Source organism: Synchiropus splendidus, chromosome 10, assembly GCF_027744825.2.
Source record: "Synchiropus splendidus isolate RoL2022-P1 chromosome 10, RoL_Sspl_1.0, whole genome shotgun sequence".
Classification (NCBI taxonomy): domain Eukaryota; kingdom Metazoa; phylum Chordata; class Actinopteri; order Syngnathiformes; family Callionymidae; genus Synchiropus; species Synchiropus splendidus.
Genome location: NC_071343.1, coordinates 1,329,137 through 1,349,551, shown reverse-complemented (window position 1 = coordinate 1,349,551; position 20,415 = coordinate 1,329,137). Strand labels below are relative to the sequence as shown.

At 53.2% G+C, this 20,415-nt stretch overlaps 2 protein-coding genes and 1 long non-coding RNA gene across 3 annotated transcripts; 1 reads left to right on the top strand and 2 right to left on the bottom strand.

Moving 5' to 3' along the window:
• Nucleotides 1–7,094: 7,094 nt before the first annotated feature.
• Nucleotides 7,095–12,281, bottom strand: LOC128766050 (uncharacterized). The gene is made up of 9 exons (XM_053877397.1): nucleotides 12,043–12,281; nucleotides 10,057–10,356; nucleotides 9,489–9,734; nucleotides 9,332–9,430; nucleotides 9,063–9,176; nucleotides 8,347–8,421; nucleotides 8,026–8,271; nucleotides 7,588–7,836; nucleotides 7,095–7,513 (listed from the first exon to the last, which is right to left on the bottom strand). The coding sequence occupies exons 1-9, from the start codon at nucleotides 12,086–12,088 to the stop codon at nucleotides 7,398–7,400; spliced, it is 1,491 nt and encodes a 496-aa protein (XP_053733372.1). The 5' UTR covers nucleotides 12,089–12,281; the 3' UTR covers nucleotides 7,095–7,397.
• Nucleotides 12,282–12,687: 406 nt separating this feature from the next.
• On the top strand, nucleotides 12,688–19,541 carry LOC128766160 (uncharacterized). Its single transcript, XR_008415968.1, has 3 exons — nucleotides 12,688–12,911; nucleotides 14,519–19,173; nucleotides 19,252–19,541. It is a non-coding gene; the product is annotated as an uncharacterized LOC128766160 (long non-coding RNA).
• klhl6 (kelch-like family member 6) lies at nucleotides 14,533–20,195 on the bottom strand. The gene is made up of 7 exons (XM_053877572.1): nucleotides 19,654–20,195; nucleotides 19,431–19,596; nucleotides 17,958–18,407; nucleotides 17,560–17,875; nucleotides 17,214–17,416; nucleotides 16,792–17,005; nucleotides 14,533–15,610 (listed from the first exon to the last, which is right to left on the bottom strand). Exons 1-7 carry the CDS (start codon nucleotides 19,872–19,874, stop codon nucleotides 15,585–15,587), a joined length of 1,596 nt encoding a protein of 531 aa, XP_053733547.1. The 5' UTR covers nucleotides 19,875–20,195; the 3' UTR covers nucleotides 14,533–15,584.
• Nucleotides 20,196–20,415: the final 220 nt, after the last annotated feature.

Here is a 20,415-nt window from a genome sequence, read left to right as displayed (position 1 = left end):
CGACACGCAGCGGAGTCGCTCTGACGCTCGCATCCTGGGCTCTGCACTCGCCATGTGTCAAACGCCGGGCCCGGGGGCCGAATCTGGCCTCTGAAGTTGCTCTACACGGCATCACATCCAGGCTAACGTTCCTCAGACCTCTGACACATCTATCACCGCAACATAGGCTCCGCCCATTTCTCCTCCGTTGGTTCACCAAACCAAGTGAGGTGATCAGCGCCGATGCAAGAGGTTGCAGAAACCTTGGAGCTGTCATTTCCAAAACGTCGTCTCCAATACTGGACATGCAGGAAACAAAACACAGCACGGCAGCCAATGACACGCCGTCTTTACACGTGACGTCATGGAGTGTTGTCCAAATTCTGAGGGACGTCAGTCACTTCACTTGGACATCGGAGGGAGCTTCATAGTGGAGAGCGCTCAGAACCAGGTGCTAGTGTTCGGCGGAGACACGGGACACAGCCAATGTTTAATATTTGGAATATGGCCGTCCACGCGGATCAGTGGCGGCGACTTCAGAAGCCTGTCCTGAAGAACCTGTCGGAACCGTGGGAGAACCATATGACAGAAGCACATGGACTGCTGCAGGTAAAGAGAGCCATCAGCGTCTTGGATCCTTGCTCCTGGTGTGATGAAGCACAGACATGCTCCAAGCTGAAACTGGCCTGTGAGAATGAGGAGATCAGATTCTGTTCACTCCTGTTTGGCCCCATGATGGAGCGTCTCAGTTCCTTCATTTCCTCCTGTAGAGCCGATGTGTGTAGAGGGCTGGGAGTGCAGGTGTCGTCCTCACAGGTGGGAGGAAGATTTAAGGTGCCGCGGTTTCCCCACAAGCCTGAGTCTCCTCGGGTTCCACCAGTGGATCTGTGAGGCATCAGCGCTGTAGAAATGGAGGAGGTGCGGGGGATGGATGTCAGGGTGTTTATGGTTGATATAACAGTTGATATAGATGCTGTTTTCACCGGGACTTTACTCTGGCTCCGCCGTCACCAGCCACGCCGCATATCTGCGAGATGGATGGGAGCAGAAGACGGACTCCGACATCTGCTGGGCCCGGCTCATCTCAGACGGTTGGAGCTGGCGCTGGACCGCAGACCCAAATAAAGCCGTGAACTGTTTCTAACACTGCGCAGTGACTTGTGCTGGACCGTCGTCCAAGAATACCACATAAAACCAAATCGCTCATGTGAAGCTCAGCCGTCCCCGCGGCTCTGCGCCGGGGCTTCAGGGCTCTTAAAGGGGATTGGGAGCCCCCTTAAGAGGCTCGGCGGCCCCGGGGTTAAGGTAACAGCTAATTGCTGATATCGGCGGTGACTCACCGATCAGGCATGTGCGCAGATTTATGGCTGGACAGTGGCCTGCAAAGGTGCTGGACTCGGTGAAATACGGGGGAGAACATCTGGAGAGTCCATCAGCTCCAAATCACAGCGCGCTGCGGTGAGATAGCGAGGGCTGATGCAACTGTGGAGCCGACGGCGAGGACACACGCCCGAACCCCGATCAATCCTGGCAGCGGCAGGTGAGCTAACAAGGCCTCAAATGAGCCTCTTCCGCGTCGTCTAATGCCTCCCAGATGCGCGGCGCTGCGCGTCCTTGGGCCGGAGTTTTGGAACAAGCGGAAAGACCTCGCTGGAATAAGACGTCCGCTCCGAATCTGCGTGACACGGCCAGTGTTGCCCGAGTCATTCCAGTCAGGGATGATTGGCTAAGGAGCATGGCCTGAACACGCTGCCCCTGCCTCCACTCATCTCTGGCCCACAATAGGAGCGGCGGGATGAAACACAACACCCTCACTCCTCCATGCAACAATGGCTAGTGCAAAGTCTGCTTTTCATTTCAGTCGCTCGCTGTGTGTCCGCCTCCTCCCGCGGAGATGTCTCATTAACACGGCGCCCTGCGGCTTGGGCTCTGAGCGTCGCCCTCAGCCCGAGTCTTTCACCGGGTCGAGGACTGGAGGGAGGAAGCCGTGCGCTCTCCTTCAAGTGTACTGTCCTCTTGAGACAGTTTTGACTCTCCGACGCCTGGGACCTGTAGCTCTGCTGTGAGGCCACTGAAAGACGCCACGTGTTCAGTCATGGCGTCACTGGGTGGCGCTCATGTCATTTGCGTTTCAGTGGAGCTCTAGTCCAGTGATTCTCAACCACCGGGTCGGGGCCCAAGGTTGGGCCGCGAGCGCCTCCTAGAGGGCTTTTGTTTCACAACTGAATTGACCTGACAGCTGCAGATCTATGACAGTGACCAACTATGGAGACGTTCTTGGAAAGAAAGAATGATGGAGAAAGTGATGCCGCCCCCTACAGTACAGACTGTTCATGAGAGCACCTGTTGGTGCGGTTTTGAAATGGTGATACTTTCATTTACACTTCACTTATATCTTCTTTGGCGTCTGAATACAAAAATAATATTTTTATTTTATGACACTTAGACATTGTTTTATTATATTTATTTTATTCAGAATATTAACAGTTTACATCAAGTGTTTTTTTTTTTTTCTATAGTAAATGTGATGAACATTTGCACCTGCTTCTGCTGCTGGTTGGACTTTTCCATGACAAATAACGTTTTTCAAGGTTTTGCTTTGTTTACGTGTGAGTAGATTAAACATGGTTATTGATCACAAATGACATCAAGAGTCATGAGTCAGTTCTACTGACTGGGCCCCGGGTCCATTTGTTGTGGGAAAGGTGGGCCACAGATCAGACAGGTTCAGAACCTCTGCTCTGGGAGACGTCCCTGATCTTTCATCAAACCTGGAGTTTCCATCAGGCAGGGGGGTGGGTGGGTGGTGGGGGGTCGTGTCAGGAGCTGTCAGAGGACACAACCCAGAGCCCAGGCCCGGTGAGGCCCGGCCCGCCAGCTGTCACCTCGCTGACACCGCCTGAGAACATCCATCTGGCTGAGAGGGGCCCGGCGTGTGTGTCTGTGTTTACACAAACAGCCGCATGAGAAGGTCCACGCACTGGTGACCCTCCTGCTCTGGGGCTGTGATCTGGGTCCGTTCAGAGGAAGAGACAGCGCCAAGAGGGACCCGTGAGACGGCAGGCTCGCGGCTCAGGGATCGTCTGCAGCTCAGACGGGTGGAGCCGCACCAGCGTCCTGGACCTCACTCAACTGAACATGACTGTGAACTGCAGACTCAAGTCTGAGCTGAGGAGAAGCGCAGTGTTCCGCCATGTGGAGACCATTTCAAGACGTCCCGCTTCCAAGTGGACTGCTTCAGAGCCAGACAGTGCTGCCTCTTGTTTTGGGTATAACGTTTCATTTTCACAAAATACAAAGTCGCCACAATTGTCCTCGGACGCTGGAAGCGCCGCCACATTGTCCTGGCTTATTTATGTTCTATCTTGTTTCCACTTGATGCTGCAGCCGCAGTTTATGATGTGAAGGACACGACTCCAGGAAAACCTGCTTCACTTTCTGGCTGGTGAATGTGTGTAAGGCCTGGTTTTCAAAGAAACTCTGAGAACGTCGGAGCAGGAATTTAAAAAATGTTATTCCACCAGTCGTTGGAAGCCAGAGCGACAAAATAATCTTATGTCAGAGAGGAGACGCCTTCCACCGTCCCAGGAAACTGGTATCAGATGTGCTGAGTCCTGACGGACCTCCATGTTCACCAGCTGCTGGAGAGGCTGGAGGAGCAGCTTGGATCCGAGCGACTGAGGTTGGATGCGTGGAAGAAGGGACAGCAAGGCGTTCAGGGTCCGGGTCACCTGAGTGGCCTGTGGTGGAAGACTGGCGGGTGACACATGGAGAGCAAGCATGTGGCCACGTCCTCCCTCCGCGGTGGTCTCACACGTGGACTTGACTTGAGGAGAGTCAGCTCTGTTTGGGTTGGATTCATCAGTTCTGAGGGCAGGGTCAGGAGGGGTCACTGAGAGGCAGCTTGTTCAGACCTCACCTGACCCTCGAACCCGAGCACAGATCAGGAACCAGTCCCTCCAGGAGGTGGCGATGTTCTTGTTTTAAGACTAGAATTTTCCTCTTTTCACTGGCCATTTTTGTGAGTTTTTCCTCAAAATACATTGAAGGAATATTGAAAATATACTTGGACATGAATTGCCTTTTTATCTTGAGCGTCTAGTCCTGTTGATCTATATTCACATATAATGCATATGAAATAGGTTCAATAGGTTTCATGGCATATTTACACTTCTTCATATCCTGACTTTCATTTTGTCTTCTCAGGTTCATTTTGTCCTTGTCACTTCAGTATATATTTGGGAGATTTTTGGACGGCTGTGGAGTGTTGACAAGTTTCAGATGATACACACAATGTACGAGACAAACACTCGCACGCAAGCAAGTGAGATCGCACACAAAATATTCCAGCACATGATACATGCAAACACAAGTGCTCAAGGTGTAGCTGTACTGCAGAGGGGACACTGCACATGCACACACGCGCACGCACAGCTTGAGTCAGGTGAGGGGAACCCGCCCTCTGGTGGCAGTGAGTGGAACATGAGTGGTGTGTTCAGAGGTGTTTCCAGGCTGCTGGCCACTGCTGAGAGTGTAGAAATAATAATTCTGCTTTGGGTTGTTAAATTTCACATTAGGTCCTGTCCTGCGCAGAAATATGGGCGCTCACACACACACACACAGACGCTGGCCCGGAACCAATGAGCAGCTATAAACATCCACATCCAGGAGGGAAACGCCGTTAAACGCAGAGCAGCAATAACAATGACAAACAATGCTCTGCCTCTGGCTCTTTGTGCAGTTAAAACCGCCTCCGAAGACAAATCATCTTTTTATCGGGTCTTTCTCAGGGGGAGGAGGGAGGGAAGGGAGGGGGGGTGAAGCGGCGGCAAAGGTCTGGGACCACAGCTAAACCCTCATGAATTGATTTGTCGGGACCTGCTCAGCGACGGAGCGGGGCCAGGACCTGGTCCCGGCTCGGTATTCAAATAAAGGAGAAGCTGCGGGGGACGGGGCCCGAGTCAGAGCATATTGCTGCATCTCACTGTGGCCCCGCGGGAGGCGGCTCAGACGGCAGCTAATGAAAGGACCTTTCACTCTGAGTCGCGGCGCTGAAGGCGCTCGGTCGACTCGGGAGTCAGAGAGTGACTCAAGCAGACCGGAACGTTCCGTGAAACAAGCATCTCCCAACTGCCAGTGTGAGGGGAGCTTGGAGACCTGGAGGAGACTCGGTGAACTGCCAGGCTCCTGGTCACATGACACACATCAGAAGCTCTCCTGGAGCCTCAGCACTCGTGAAAAAGACACGAGACTCTGCAGCAGTCTTCACTCACGCTGAGGTCGGCTGCTCTCCACCATGATGATGCAGAAACAAACTTCTGGTCTCACGGTGTTTGTCACTGCCCCGACACAGGGCTTCACTTCACTCTCTCTCTCCTACTTGTGTCGGTGACCCTCACCATGAAGAGATGTTCCTCTGTAAATCCTGATCCTTGCCTCTTGTCTCAGTCGACCAAAACAAGCTGAATGGGAAGTTGAGCCTCACAGAAGACACAGTGTTTGGTGGGTTATGGTTGGACTAGACCGCCTTGATTCTTCCCACCGTGGGGGAGGTGTGCCGGCGGCGGTGGAGCATAAACACACAAGATCGTCCATCGTTTCAAGTTTTTAGGAGCTTGGATTCTGGGACCAGCCGCAGCAGCAGCACAGGAGGAGCCAAAAAGTTGTCGGGGGCTGAACTAAACATACGTTCATAGGAGCATCCACGACTCTTTAGAAGGCCGACTCCAGCACGGCTGGCCTTGTCCTCCAAACACACTCCGGGAGTGTTGCAGCTTTTGTTGACGTTGGTCATCTCTGTTCCTCAGCTTAGCTTCAGCACCAGCATCTCCATCCCATTTCCGTTCCTAGCCAATGATAATGCGGTGCAAACTCAAACAGAAGGAGGATTCAAACCGGCAACTCTCCGGCTGCTGAGTGGACGACCCCTCCAAGATTCCGAGCCATTCCTGAAGACAATCCCTCAGTTTGGGCTCCCAGCGTTCAGCAGGGCTCTGACCCGGGTCGCCTCCATAACAAGCTCCCCTGCTGGCCTCAACACCGCGGACCACAGGGCGACCCTCAGCTGAGGAGCCAGGAATAATTCAATCCTCTGAAATCCCCCTGGAATTTGTTGTGACCAGCGAAACCTGAGAGTCTTCATTCCCGGCTGGTGCCCTGAACCCGGGGTCAGGTGGGAGCAGATCACAGGCTCCCGCTGGCTCGGAGGTGAAACCAATCATGCGTGACTCGCTCGCACGACACGCCCACCTCCAGCCCCGGGAACCTGAAGCCTCTTGTCTTCACTGTCTGGGGCCAGTTTGGCTCTCCAACCTCCTGACGCTGGAGCGACCATGTCGACTCTCCGGGTGGAAACCTGGGTCTCAGACATGTTTGCATAAGAGAGAGACCATTTCTGACTGTAGCAACAGCAGGAAGTGGGAGCAGTGGGAACAGATGTGACGTGACGGTGGCTGGGAAGCTCAAAACACTGATGCAAACTCTTGGAGCTCATATAGAAGGCTTGATAACAGCTCTGAAATAGACTGTGTTTCAAAAGGTAATGAGATAACACAAGGTTCAGTGGCGTCTATCAGAGGGAAAAATCGAGCAACTTCTCTCATCATTACTGGAAGATTTAAGGTGTCAGTTGTAAATAAGACATGAATCAAAATATGGTAAAACCATAAAGATAAATAATAGTAACAACTACGTGCCAAAGGGAGCACCAGAAACCATAGGGGGCGCTGTTGCTCTTCCTCCCCGATACGTAGCTCCAGTGAGAAACAAAGACATAACAATGGTGGAAACTCTCCGTCCTCCAGTGGCCATATATTTACCGTCCTCACCGACCAGCGCCTCCTACAACGCTGCCTCCGTTTCCTCTTCTGTGCCACAGCTACATGCTCAACACTGACTCCACAGTCGCCATGTTGGTTTTGGAGTTTGTTGTTGTCATAAACTTCTGAGGAAAGCAGGGCTACATTTTCGTCCGTTTGGGCAGGTCCTTCGCCGACCGCCCCCTGAAGTTCCTCAGAAGCATGACTTGTATGGCGGCCATGTTGGTGAGTGAAGCAATTTTTGTTTGATGAATCATCCAAACACAAACAACATAAACATCTATAAACAATGGTTTATTTCAAAAGGCTGTTTGAGGTGAGCAGCAGGGGGCGCAGTGGTCCGCGCTGCAGCCCGCTCAAAGGTCTCCTGGATACTTGTGGGGGTCGGTTTCCTTCGGCACTCCTGTTGCCTCCCGCAGCAGAGCGGACTAAACCTGTACATCTGTGTGTGTGTGTGTGTGTGTGTGTGTGTGTCTAGGTCCCCAACTAGCTGGGACAGACCCCAGTGGGCCGGTACAGGGAATCATGAGCGGAGACATGAGCACGTCCCTCGGCTCCTGTGACTTCTGTGGTTGGAGGGTTCAGTTGCTGCTGCTGGGATCAGCTCCCTCCTCCAGAGCTGGACTCCGTCTCTGGTTCTGGATCGCCAGGGAGGTGGGCTCTGTTGGGGTCACAGGTCTTTGTGTCTTCACTGTGGCCTGCATTTGTGTCCAGCTCTGAAAGAGAGATATTGAGAGAAGCACACGCACGTTTGAGGGGTGATCTTCAGTTGGAGCGTTCAACATCTCACCTGTTGGAGCCTCCTCGGTGAGGTCATGTGATCCAGCTTCCGCAGGTCTGCTCTCCTGCCCTCCTCCATCCACACTCTCTCCATCTGACTCTGCCGACCTGGACTCTGTCTCCTCCCTGGTTCCCTCAGAGTCCAGACCACAGTCTCCTGCTGTGGGACTCTCAGTGGAGGCCTTGGTCTGAGGTCCATCCGGGAGGAGGACACTGTTGTCACTTCTCTCACTTTCATCTCCTTGGTTCAGTCCTGACCCTGAAAGACCAGGTGTTGAGAACATGACCTTTGTGGGAGTCTGGTTTCTTTCTGAAGGTCATGATGGAGGACACATTGGTGGAGATCAGCCTCGTCTGAGCAGGATCTGGAACACTACTGCCACCTGCTGTCCCAGCCAGCTCATTGCCATCACTTCCACTCAGTGTGCTGTTCCTCTGAACATCTCACCTGTTGGAGCCTCCTCGGTGAGGTCATGAGATCCAGCTTCAGCCTCCACAGGTCTGCTCTCCTGCCCTCCTCCCTCCACACTCTCTCCATCTGACTCGGCTGACCTGGGCTCCCTCTCCAGAGCCCTCTCCGTCCTGCTTCCAGGTGTGGGACTCTCTGAGGGGAGCAGAGGAGCCAGAGGCTGGTGAGACGGCAGCGTCAGGACTCTGCTCACTGACCGGCTCTCCTCTTCCCCCTGGTCGCTCTCTGAACAGACAGATCACATGACGGCGTGAGACGGCCTCATCTGAGAGTCAACATCGTGTCGGCATCATCTCGCACCTGCATGGACCGAGTCGGGGCGAGGCTTCAGGAGGTGATGGTCTTCTCTGGCCTGGTTCTCTTCCCCAGGTGAACCTGTGGAGGATAGTGTCGCCGTGGTCACGGTGACCTTCATTTAAGTTCAACACACTTTGACTCAACAAGATATGTCCGGTTCTGACTTCTTGTCCGCTGGTCATCATCGCAGCAGGTCCTCTATCTTCACCCTCCTCCAGTCACGCCTTCATTGTCAACCTCCCGAGTTGCCTCACCCTCCTTCATCTCCACCATCCTCGGCCCTGAGGTCCAGCTTAACTGCGTCTCCAAACTTCTCCTCTGATAGACTCATTCCTGACCTTCTCCTTTCTCCCAATCACACCATCTCATGGCATCATCTTATGTCTTGTCGCATCCACAGGAGACCCAGGACATCGCAAGAACTCATGAGCCAATTCACCAGACTCCTCCCTCACCCCAGCGTTCAGTCAAGGTTGAGTCGCAGGGGCAGCATCAGGAGAAAGAGGCCCGGAGGTTCCTCTCCCCAGTAACCTCCTGCAGCTGTCTCTGACACGTGGGTCTGCACCGGGACCACGGTGCACAGCCACAGGAGGAGCACCTGGACCTCACAGTGAGGAGGAGCAGGGCTCTACTCTGAGGCTCTCCTGGATGACACCTGACGGTGAGCACTTCTTCACGACCATCAAAGTCACACACGACAGAACCATCGGAGGAGTTACCGTCACTTTTCCCAGGTGGAAGCCTGAAGAAGTTCAGGGCGCGTCTGAGTGGAGCTTCTCTCTGTTTGGCCGCCTGTTTTTCCACGTCAGCTGGAGATGTTGCTGCACACAGCGCTGGACAGACGAAGAGAGCGCTATCTTTAGTTGACCTTTCTTCTCGTGGATGAAGAAGGAGCTCAGGTTTCTTTCAGGGAAGATGCTGATGCTTCCACAGACCCGTGAGGAGCTGATGACCACTGAACTCTGAGTATCTGCTTGTGTTGCTTCACCTTTCAGCTTCTTCCGGAACACGAAGCCCAGGATCAGAAGCAGAGCGATGACCAACAGCACGACGACGATCGGCACGACCGACTGGTGCACTGGTGTCTCTGAGGGAGAAGGTCGTCATGAACCCACACACTCACAGCAGATGCTCAGCAAACACACCTGGGAAGCAGCGACTCACTGCCAGAGTGGCTTCGTCTTGGCTCACAGGGTTCCTCACGCGACAGGTGAACACCCTGTCGTCAGGCTCCTCCAGGAGAAGGGTCATGTTGGGGCCAGGATGCTGAGTTCCATTGGACCTCCATTCAAAGGTCAGCAGTTCAGGGTGACTGCAATCAGCAGAGCAGAGCAGCTTTGCCTGGTGGTCACCAACCATCTCACAGGAAACTCTGGTGATGGAGACTTCATCTGGACCAAAACACAAATGGTTACTTCCACTCGCTCTGAAGGGTCGGTTGCTATGGTGATGGACAGACAAGGGGAGGCTGAGAAGAGAAGGAGAAGCTGGGGAAGGAAGGGAGGAGGAAGAGTTTAGATGAGGAGGAGAGGTGGAGATGACAGCGTTTGGGCTCCATCATCCTGAGGGATGGACAGAGACGGAGGAGGCCAAGGCGAGAGAGCAGCAGGGTGGGATCACTGCCGTGGTGTTCAGAGATGAAGATACGGGGGGGTCATGAGGAGAAGGTCAGTCTATCAGAGGAGACGTTTGGAGACAGCAGAATGGACTCACCGATGACCTCCCAGCGGTAGAACATGTTTTGAACCAGGTTCTCCCGGTTCTTGAACCAAAGCTCCAGCTCATACACCCCACTGTCCTGGACCTGTCCATCTCTGATCCGGAGCTCAGCAGAGAGCCAGTCCAGCTGCACTCTGTCCCTGTACGGGCGGTACTCCTGCTGCTCTCTGCCGTCAAACGTCACCACTTCCTTGCCGTTACGCCTCCAGACTATCTTCTCTGGAGGACCAAAGTCTGGAGGCTTGATGTGGATCTCATCACCCTCCCGGGAATATCCCGTCTCCTGCGCTGCGGCTGAGGACCACACAAGAAAAGAGTTGTTGTGATGGTAGAGTCCAGACCTGCGACACTTGTGAACCAGTCGTCCTCGTCCGTCTGCAGCTGAGGAGGAATCAGGGAACCTGGTTCTGAACCGACACTCAAACCCAAACTCAGCTAAGACACAGAGAGGGCTCCGGCTTCATTCCGTGCCGACGCTGGAATCACCAGTGATTCACAAACTCAAATGACTTGTCAGTCAGACAGTCTGTCGTCACCTCAGTCTCAGGGTCAAAGGTCGAGTGTGGCTGATGCGTTGATCATCAACCCAGACCAGCAGGGAGTCACCGCTGCCTGAGCACACACTGTGACTCTGCAGACAACAGAAGGTCTGTTCAGCTTTCGTCTCCACGCTGCTCCAGAAACACGACACCCACATGCATCCTCTCCTTCATGAGGTCACATGACGCCCACCTGGGCAGCAGAAACGAGCTACTCTACTGTTGCCATGGATACAAGCTTGTTTGACTCGGTGACGCACTCTCAGCCTCGGCTCCTTCTCGGCCCCCCACCTGGAGGCGAGGGGTCAGCCTTACGTTCCCTTCTGCAGCTTCACGTCCGTCTCAGAGAAGCCACTTCCTGAACGACTTCCTGGTGTGTTCCATTCCTGCAGAGCTGCCCGGGGCAGATGCACAGGTCCCAGTGCAGGGTGGGGCTGACTCAGGTGACGCGGCTGACAAGCAACTCTCTGTCCTGTTGTAACAATGTCACTAACATGTTGTGAGACAAGACAAATGTGTGACAAACCTGGGACAGGACCGGCCCCGGGGCCACATGTGGCCCTCATGAGACCAAACAGTGATCGTTCACTATTATTCATTCCTTTTGACTTATAATTAAAGTCATTTATGCGATAAAAACATACATGTGCTTGCACATGTTTTGGATCTTACTGTTGACATGTATTTATCAATTTACATTGACAATTTAAACCAACAGCAGTTGCAGCAGGGGTTCAAGATTCTCCCTCCATCTGCTCCTCAGAACCAGGGCGTGACCCCGCCTCACCTCCACCGAGGAGGTCGTGTGGTCATCGGTCGGCCTTTCAGGACCTGCCGATGACGTCACTGAGTGTTGTGAGCGCAAGTTCGAGAACGCTGCTGCCACCTGCTGACCGCCTGCGCTCATTCTCAAGATTGCACTTTAAAAAAATCTGAATATGAAGACGAAACAAAGAGCTCGGTGCGGCTCTGTATTCGCTGCGGTCTAGTTTCAGTCGTGGTCATAATGATTGAGCAATGAGTAACCAGCTTTATGGTCTGGTCTCGTCAGCGATCAATACAGTATTTTATAGTTGCAAAATGAACTTTGATTCTTTTCTTAAACATGTCTCCTGTCTTCACTCAGGTCCCGTCAACATGTGTCTGAGGTGGGAGGAAATTGGAGTCACTGAAGGCAGCACAAACATCCAGACAGACAGTTGTGATGACGCGCGTGGCCCGCAGTAGTTACGCGGTAGTTACTGGCGCTCTTCATTCACACACCATGAGCGAAGAGCTGCAGGAGTTTGAACTAACGTCTGAAAGCAGACTGGTTCCTGGCAGTTGAGACAGGTGGAGCTGCGGAACCGGAGCGACCCGAACACCGCGGACTCAGAACATGAGCGACACCAGAGAGATCAAGTTGGGTCACTTCCTCCTCGGTGGAAGAAAAGCCACATACCGAGAGTGAAGGTGAAGAAGAGGCAGGACACTAGCGGGGCTCCCATCCCTCCACTGATCTGGACTCCTCAGCTGCTCCTCATGCTTCCTGCAGTCCTTCCGCTCTCGGAGCTCTCAGACCAGAGCAGCGGCTGCTCGCTCAGGTATGCAGGTGAGCTGTGGGCGTGTCGCGCGCCGCTCACAGACGAGTGAAAGTCCAGCTCGCAGCAGCTCAGCTCTCAGATCAGAGGAGGAAGTCACTCAAACAGGCTGGGAATGCTTTGCTACAAACTCCCTGTGCCGTACACACTGTACGCTGTGTACTTGTGATCTCCAGCAGGTGGCGCACTTGGTGTAAAGACGTGAGGTTTCACTAGAGCGATTGTTCACAGCTGTTGTGATGGCTGCCATCGTAAACTCTGTCATTGATTATCGAGGTCTGGTGGCAGAATGAGGAGGTCACTCCTGGTGGACACCGCAGCCAAGCCAAAGATAAAGCAGCAGGCAGCGCCATCTGGCGGCCTCTTCTGGCTACTACACTAAGCGTCGTGTCACTCTCCATTCAATACCACAGTGTCTCACCCTCACTGGTGTTTTTCATCTCTACTGTAGGGGGCGCGCTTCACACCCGCGAGAGTCTGAAGGAGGCGCCGACGTGACACGAAGACACGTTGATATCTAACCTGATCAGTTTCTGCTGACTTCCACTACTAATTCAGTGTAAATCAATTCTCAGTGAGTCAAAGCCAAGACCGGAAAGGCGGATGCGAGAACCGGAAACGAGCATTGGTGACGTCACAGAGGTGGATCCTGTCGGCGGAGCGTTTGAATGCACGTAAACGAAGCTCTTCTCAGTATCAGAGGAGATATGGCCATGTTCTTGAGGTGCCGGTGAGTACAGACGCCTCTTCTCCTACTTGGACGCCTGCAGGGTGTCATAAGCAGCGTTGGGACGAAGGCGTAAAGAAATGGCTCCCAGCTTCTGTAGCTAATTATTAATAAAGTCTCTCATGGTCGCTGCCATTTAAACAGGCTCACTGTATATATATATATACACACATATAGTCAGTCCCTCCGAGTCAGCCTGAAAAAGTGCCACAAGAAAACAGTAACAGTTATCTCGAGATAATGTTATCTCAAGACACAATCGTAAATGTCAGCGCATGCGTCACTGTTTTTTTTATCCGGAGATACAAATTATCTCGAGATAACTGTTATCTCGAGAGATAAAAAATAAAGTCATGCATGCCACATGTGGTATTGTTTTGAGGAGAAGGCACTTGATCAGAGTGTTGAGTGCGCACTGACTTGCAGACAGTGACTGACAACGTTGACCAACACTGGAGACACAGTGGTTCCAGGAGGACGTAGACGAAATGCTCTGCCAGAGAGGCAGCTACGCGTGCGCTGACGTTTATGATTGTGTCTTCATATGACATTATCTCGAGATAACTGTCACTGTGATGTTGTTGTTGTCTGCAATATTCCGACTTGCAGACAGTGAATGACAACGGTGACGAACCGTTGGAGTTGGTTACAGGAAGTAATCTTGAGATGAAAATTGAGATGAAATGAAAATGATCTCCAGATCCTAATTATCACGAGATAACAGTTATCTCGGGCTAAAAAAAATAAAGTCACATCCAAAAAAATAAACACATGCATGTCGCTTCCAGGGCTCCGTAGAGTGGTGTGGTTTATCTGGAGTATTTCAATAGCAAAGAACAAAATATATAAGTAAACATTCTGGTAAATGCAAAATAAAACCAAAGCTAAAATAAGTCGGTCTTTTTTATGATGATGTTCCATGAGTAGTACCTGGGCTGACAGCTTGTAGTGAGCGCTCGTTGGATGTTTGGACGGCTGGAGTCTGAGAGGCAAAGGTGGGGAATGTTTGTGTGTGTGTGTGAGCGGAATTGTTCTGCAGCTCATCAAAACAGAAGCTGGTGATCTGTTCCACAGGGTCGGGATGTAGAGGGTCAGAAAAAGCCTCCATGTTTGTTTACGCCCGCCCCGTATAGTGTTCGGGTGACGCTGCACTAAGCAGCTCCGCTTTTTAGTCTCGTCCATTCTCCATTTCAATCATGGGAATTTGGACATTTCAATATGGAATCCTTCATGTACAAATCACAACCTTTGGCAGCATCAGAACTGCGTAACACTGGTTTCTAGCATATATTTAGTGCAATGATTTATTAAAAATGTAGCTTGCACATTGAGCTGAGTTATTTAAAAAATAGACTCTCAGGTATGGACAGAGCAGCAGAATCACTGACTGTGCTCCAAAGAGCTTCCGACTCAACATCCATACACATGACATGTTCTGCTGCTGGACACCAGTGGAAGCACCAAGGAGACAGTGGAGACTGAGCAGCTGTGTAGAGATCCATCTTTGTTGTCATCAACACAGTCATGAAAGAGCCGACCACTGAGCAGCAGGAGATACAATTGAAGTCACATGGATCTGCGCTCATCCTTCTCTGTCTTTCTTCCTCCAGGGTGGGCGACTATGGACCACAGAGATTAAAGATCTAAACTGAAGAAATGCAAGCCTGTTTTTTATGGCTTCTTGAGAACTCTGTGACTCAGCTTCTACTGGAGCAGCTGTGATGCTAGTGTGATCATGTGACCCTTGGATCCGCTGCCAGAACTTCATCAAGTCCAGGTCACTGCCCAGAACACAGGTCACCAACGTGGTGTGCATCTGAAACTCTGAAGGCTCTGGTTCTTCTGTTGAGGTGGCCCCATTTTCAGAAGACTGTTGACCTGATCCAGAACACTGACCCGTCACATTTGGGACCTGTGGGCTCATGATCTCCACTGGAGGTCATGGTCTTCCCTCGCTTGCTGGGACAATGATTGTCTGTGTCTTATTCTCTCAGACCCAGACACAGCACACCGGCGCCTCCTGCTGTCCAACAACAACAGCATGGTGGAACTAGTGACGGAGGATCAGGATTATCTGGACCATCCCGACAGGTTTGAGCGGTGTCCTCAGGTGATGAGCAGAGATGCTGTGACTGGTGTCTGTTCGTGGGAGCTGGAGTTTCTGTGGTGTAATGGTGATGCTGGATATCAGGTTTGTCTCAGTCCTGATCCACCTCTGCACCTTCTTCAGATTCTTCCACAGATCTTCATTGATGCATATATATCGCGATTTCCTTCTGGTTTCCACATTGTTGTGCATCTCCATCTAATGATTATACAAGAAGTTATTGCAAATGCTCCTGAATGTCTGATGCAGGCGTGTCATTTTAAGAGACTGGAAGTGGTTCCCAGAGCGGGAAAGATTCCTCCAGTGTGAGAGCCTTGTGGAGCAGCGTGGCGGTGATCACACTGATAGAGACGCGGTTACATGATGGCACAGGTTTATTGACATTAGTTGCCTTAGTTGGGCCAAGGTTGGACTTGGTGTAGGGACAGAACGCTAACATCATCGGACCAGAACATTCCTGCTATTCCCACAGCTGCCGATCGAAACTCTGACGAGTGAATGTTTAACGCTGTTATTCCAACTCTGTCTCCGATTGTTCGTTCCAAACTGGCTCTGTGCATGGAGCGATTTCAGTCTGGCGCAGACCACAACAGCTCTGGTGGAGGGAACGACACCGACATGTCACTCTAGCAATGCAAAGTAAACAGAAGAAAGTTTTCACTGCGTCTTCTCAGAGAGTTTTATTCCAAACTCAGTGAGGGAGACTGCAAACCTCTTGCTGTGGTCTGCTCCAGGATGGAGACCACGGAACACCTGCGCTCAAAACCCTCAGATCAACACCGTTCTTCTGTGGTCCTTCTGTCTTCGTGGCTTCTGACTGGCTTCTCGAGTGGGAATAATTTCTCGCCCGAAATGATATGTTTAGTGACATCATGACAGCTGAAGGCCAGCGGCTTCAAAATTCCACCACCGGTGAGAGTCATGACTCCCATGAGGGATGAAAATGATTTCAGCGACTGCCTCACTGCGAGCCTGCTGTGACTCTGTGTATGTGTGTGTAGGACTTCAGGAGCGTGACGCTGCCGTGGTGCGACACGCCCATGGGCAAGACACATTCCTCCGTCAGCTGCTCTCTGTCGCTGTCCCAGCACATCACGGTGGAGATGACCTGGTTCTTGTTGTCCCGCCCGCCGGTGATGAAGAGTTTGTTGCTGCAGGCAGCAATGGCGCAGCTCGCCCTCTCGCCCAGCCGCGTCACCAGAGACCAGGAGTCAGTCAGCGGTGTGTAGCGGTACATGGCATGCATGGCTCCGCCTGCGTGTCACGGATGAGACGATTTCAAATGAAAACGTTTGCTTGTTGACAGCTTAAAAGGTTCAGAGATGAGGAGCAGCTCCTCTGTGTCTGAGACCATGGATGGAGTGTTCTGTCCTGGTGGGAGTTGAAACCCTCCTCAGGTGGTCAAGTACCTCAGGGTCCTGACCACGAGTGAGGTCAGGAAGCAACATCTCAGTCAAGAGCTGAGCCAGAAGACAACGCTTCTGCTCTCACCTGTAGTCACCAGTCTCCAAGACTCCCTCCTCGAGAGGGATGCTCAGTCATCCAGGAGAGACTCAGAGGAGAACCTCTGCTCCTCCAAGAGAAGCCACTGAGGTGACGAGTGAGGTGTTGAATTCGGGGGAGGTCTACCCAGGAGACACCGTAGAGACAACATCTCTCAGTAGACCTGAACCACCTGCAGAAGATCTGGTAGTTTCTGGAGGGAGAAGCTGTTGCCCTTGAGGCCCAACCTCAGAAGAGTGATGGAAGACAGAGGGACTGACGTGAGGCACCTACCGACGATGTAGATGTGGTCCTTAAAGCTGACTGCGTTGGTGCACTTGGTTTCAATGGGCATTGGCGCTCGCAGCTCCCAGCCGTCGGACCCGGCTTCCCAGCACTGAACCTTATCGGTGGCCAGCTTGCCGTTTGGTCCTCCTCCGATCACATAGATCCATCTGTCGAAGGTCGCCGCGGCACAGGAGCTGACGCCTTCCGCAAGAGGAACAACCTGGAGGAGAAGGAACATCTGGAGTTCTTGTAGCGCTTTTCTGAAGTGTATACAGCCAACGTCACTGAATTCTTTTTGAATCTACCATCTGCCTCGACCCACTTTCCCAAAACATACCTTCCGAACCTGCTGCCTAAAGCCTGGGTTTCCAGCCCCAGCATGTGTTTCTCAGCAGCTAACGCCAGCGTTGGCCAGTGTTCATCCTCACCTCCGTCCAGCGGTTGTGAAAGGGGTCATAGGCCTCGACGCTATCAAGCCTCTGAAGTCCATCGAAGCCCCCGAGAGCGTAGACCTTCCCGCCCAGCACCGCCATCTTGTGTCTCCAGCGGCCCGTGGTCAGCGGCTCGATCTGGATCCACTTGTCCAGGGCGCCGTTGTATTTCCAGACGTCCCTCTGCGTCTCTTTGCCTCCTGCGACCACACAAACATGACGTGACACCGCTTGTTATTAGGATTCAACTTGGAACGTTTCAGTGAGTTTCACTCACAACAAGTGGCTGAAACAAGAGGACATGCTGACTCGCAACGAAGCCTCACTGATGAAGCTGTCTCACCAGATATGAACACCTCGTTCCGGAAGGTGATGCAGGCAAACTCCACCCATTTCCTGCTCTTGGACTCGTCCTCCGTCTCCGTCAGAGGCAGCAGAGCGACCTCCAGGCGGCTGCGCCTGAGAGGGTCCAGACAGGTGACCGTGGGGACGAAGCGCTCCTCTTTGGTGCAGCCACCGATGATCAGGAAGACCTCAGACAGGAAGTGCTTCATGCGAGGCTTCGTTCGCTCGGAGACCACCTGGAAGAAGAAGACTGAGTTCTGTTGGACCGTGGCGAGAGTCTGGCCTCGAAGATCGGAGGCGAGGAACCTCGTCACCTCCAAGAGAAACGGAGATTAAATCTGACCCTAGGACTGAAGAGACTTGACGGATCCAGTTTCCACTAACCCGTGTACTGACCTCTCTGCCGGACAGGTGGTAGGTCCGCGCCTCTTGCAACAGTGGAAAGGTCTCATGGCAGAGTCGAATCAGCTCATCAGACTCCACGTTGTCCACAAAGTAAGCCGGGTCCATCAGTGGCAGCCGGACACGCGAGAGCAGCCGGGCCAGCCCCCGACAGCGCTCGTCCGGCCGAGCTCTTATCCAGCGCATCAGCGCCTCGAAAACGCGCTCCTCGCTCTTCACGTCCAGGTCGCTCCTCCCCAGGATGGACTCCAGGGACTCGGCAGGAAGATCCAGGAAGTCCTGCTGCTGGACCACCTGGGAGAACTGAGCGGAGATGTAGTCCTGGACCTTGGTCTTCAGAGACGGGAGGTTGTGGTCGACGGACAGCTTCAGGATCTCGACACAGCTCTCCAGGCAGAGCGATCTGCTGAGGAAGGCGGCGCAGGCATCCACCACACGTAGGAACTGTGGGAGACAGACAACGCAGGAGGGTGAGGCTTCAAGGGAGTTCAGGCCTGACCTGGAGCTTCATGAAGCACCGCCATCAAAGCTTCAGAGGCGGCGCGCTTGAACATCTAACAGAGAGCGCCCTCCAGTGGGTGAAAGGATGGGTTCATGAAGCTCCGTCAGTGGAGCTTCTACCTTCTGCTCACTCGCCCACGTCACACGCTCGTCCTCACTTGAGTCTGTCTGTGCTTCCAACCCTTCTTCAGTCAGTCCTGGTGACCAAGTGATCGTAGATGAGTCATGTTTCCGCTCCACCCTACTGTCACGTGGAAACATCGTAGCTTCGGAGCCGCACCTGGGCCGTCGAAAGTTTCACTTCCTGCTTCAGAAGGACTTGCTGCGCACTCGTCTAGTTTCAAGTGACGTTCGGGGCCGAAACCGAAATTATCAATTGAACGACGTTTATCACCGCAGAACAAAAAGTTCACCCTGCAACTGCACTCAACTGGACTCTTGAACCTCACTGATCCTCTCCGTCGTCTCTTGGTTCTCTCCACGTGCTGTTCACCCTGTCTGCACTCTCTTCGTCTGACCAGTCGTTGGATCAGTGTCTCCTCGAAGGTCAGTCGATGTTCTGCACGATCAGCCGAATATTGACCGTCCAGCCGCAGGTCCCCGTCACCGCCCGAGCGAGTTCCTCTTCATGATGATGTCATCTCATGTGCCTCGCAGCTGATGCGGTGTGTGACATGTTTAGTATCTCGCTGGCTTCCTGCCCGTCGTGGTGAGTCATAACAAGCTGAGAGTGTTTGGCTTGTGTCGCGCTGTGGTCGCATATTCACTGGCTCTCTGTGTGGTTCAGTCAAATGAAGGCTTCTCGTGGCTTGGCGGCTGAAACAAACAACTCGCCCCAGGAGGAAGCGTGGTGCTACTCTGATGGAACCCTTCCTGTGCTGGTCTCTTGCTCTGGCTGTCTCCAGCTGGGTGGTGTGGTGTGACCTGCTGCTGGTGAGAGGGTTGGAGCCATGCTGATGGACTGACCTGGAACTGGCTGGCAGCCTCCAGGATGCTCTGGACGTTGGCCTGTGTGAAGACAGCTCTGCTGGTGTAGGTGTAGCGCAGCAGCGTCTGCATGGTCTCCCGGTCCACGCCTCTGAGTTCCACCTGCCCCTCGTGGCTCTCCCTCAGGCCGCTGCAGAACATGGCCCTGCTCACAGAGCCACCGTGAGCAAAGCTCCCGCCGGCCCCTCGGGGGTCACCTCACCTGAAGTAGTGGCTGGCCGCGGCCAGCACGGCTCGGTGGCAGCAGAAGTCCTGTCCCTGGACGCTGAGAACCACGTCGGTCAGGTCTCCGTTCAGCCTCAGGAGCTCCAGTCCTCGCTGCAGCTCCAGCGGGAGGCCGGCGTCCTCCCAGCAGGACTCGGCCGCGTCGTCCGCGGGTCCCTGGATGGGGTGGTCGCTGGTGTTCTCCACGCACTCGCTCATCTCCGCAGGAACCTGGCCTCCTCACCAGCTAACGCAGCGCAGCCGTCACCGAGGTGGCGGCTTGTTTTTCTCCTCTCTGACTTCCTATTCCTCTTTCATGAGCAATGCAACATCCTTTTTTCAAAACTTCCTCTTCTTGTTCTCACCGCAGTCAGCCCAGCAGCTTCACTGTGATGGAGCGCCTCTGCTGTGTCGGGAGGACTCTCCCCGGTGGAGGGAGCAGATGAAGAGCCCCAAGGGCCACAGGTCAGTGGAACCCAGTCCTGCCATCAAAACACAAGCAACTCTCAAGTCCAGCCAAGTTAGATCAGACAGCAGCTGTACAAGAAGACAGGAACCAGAGGAGTCCCTGAGGTCGTCATTGGGAGTGACCGGGCCCCCCAGCAGCTGGCCCCTGAGCCTCATCTGGCCAGCCCAGCATTAGTGGCCCCTCAACTGTTGTTCCTTAAGTCCCTGATTTGGCCCCCAGTCCTCGAGTGTGACACACGTGCTTCATCACGTCAAACCCCCCTCGCTCTTAATGAAGTTCATCCCAACTGTG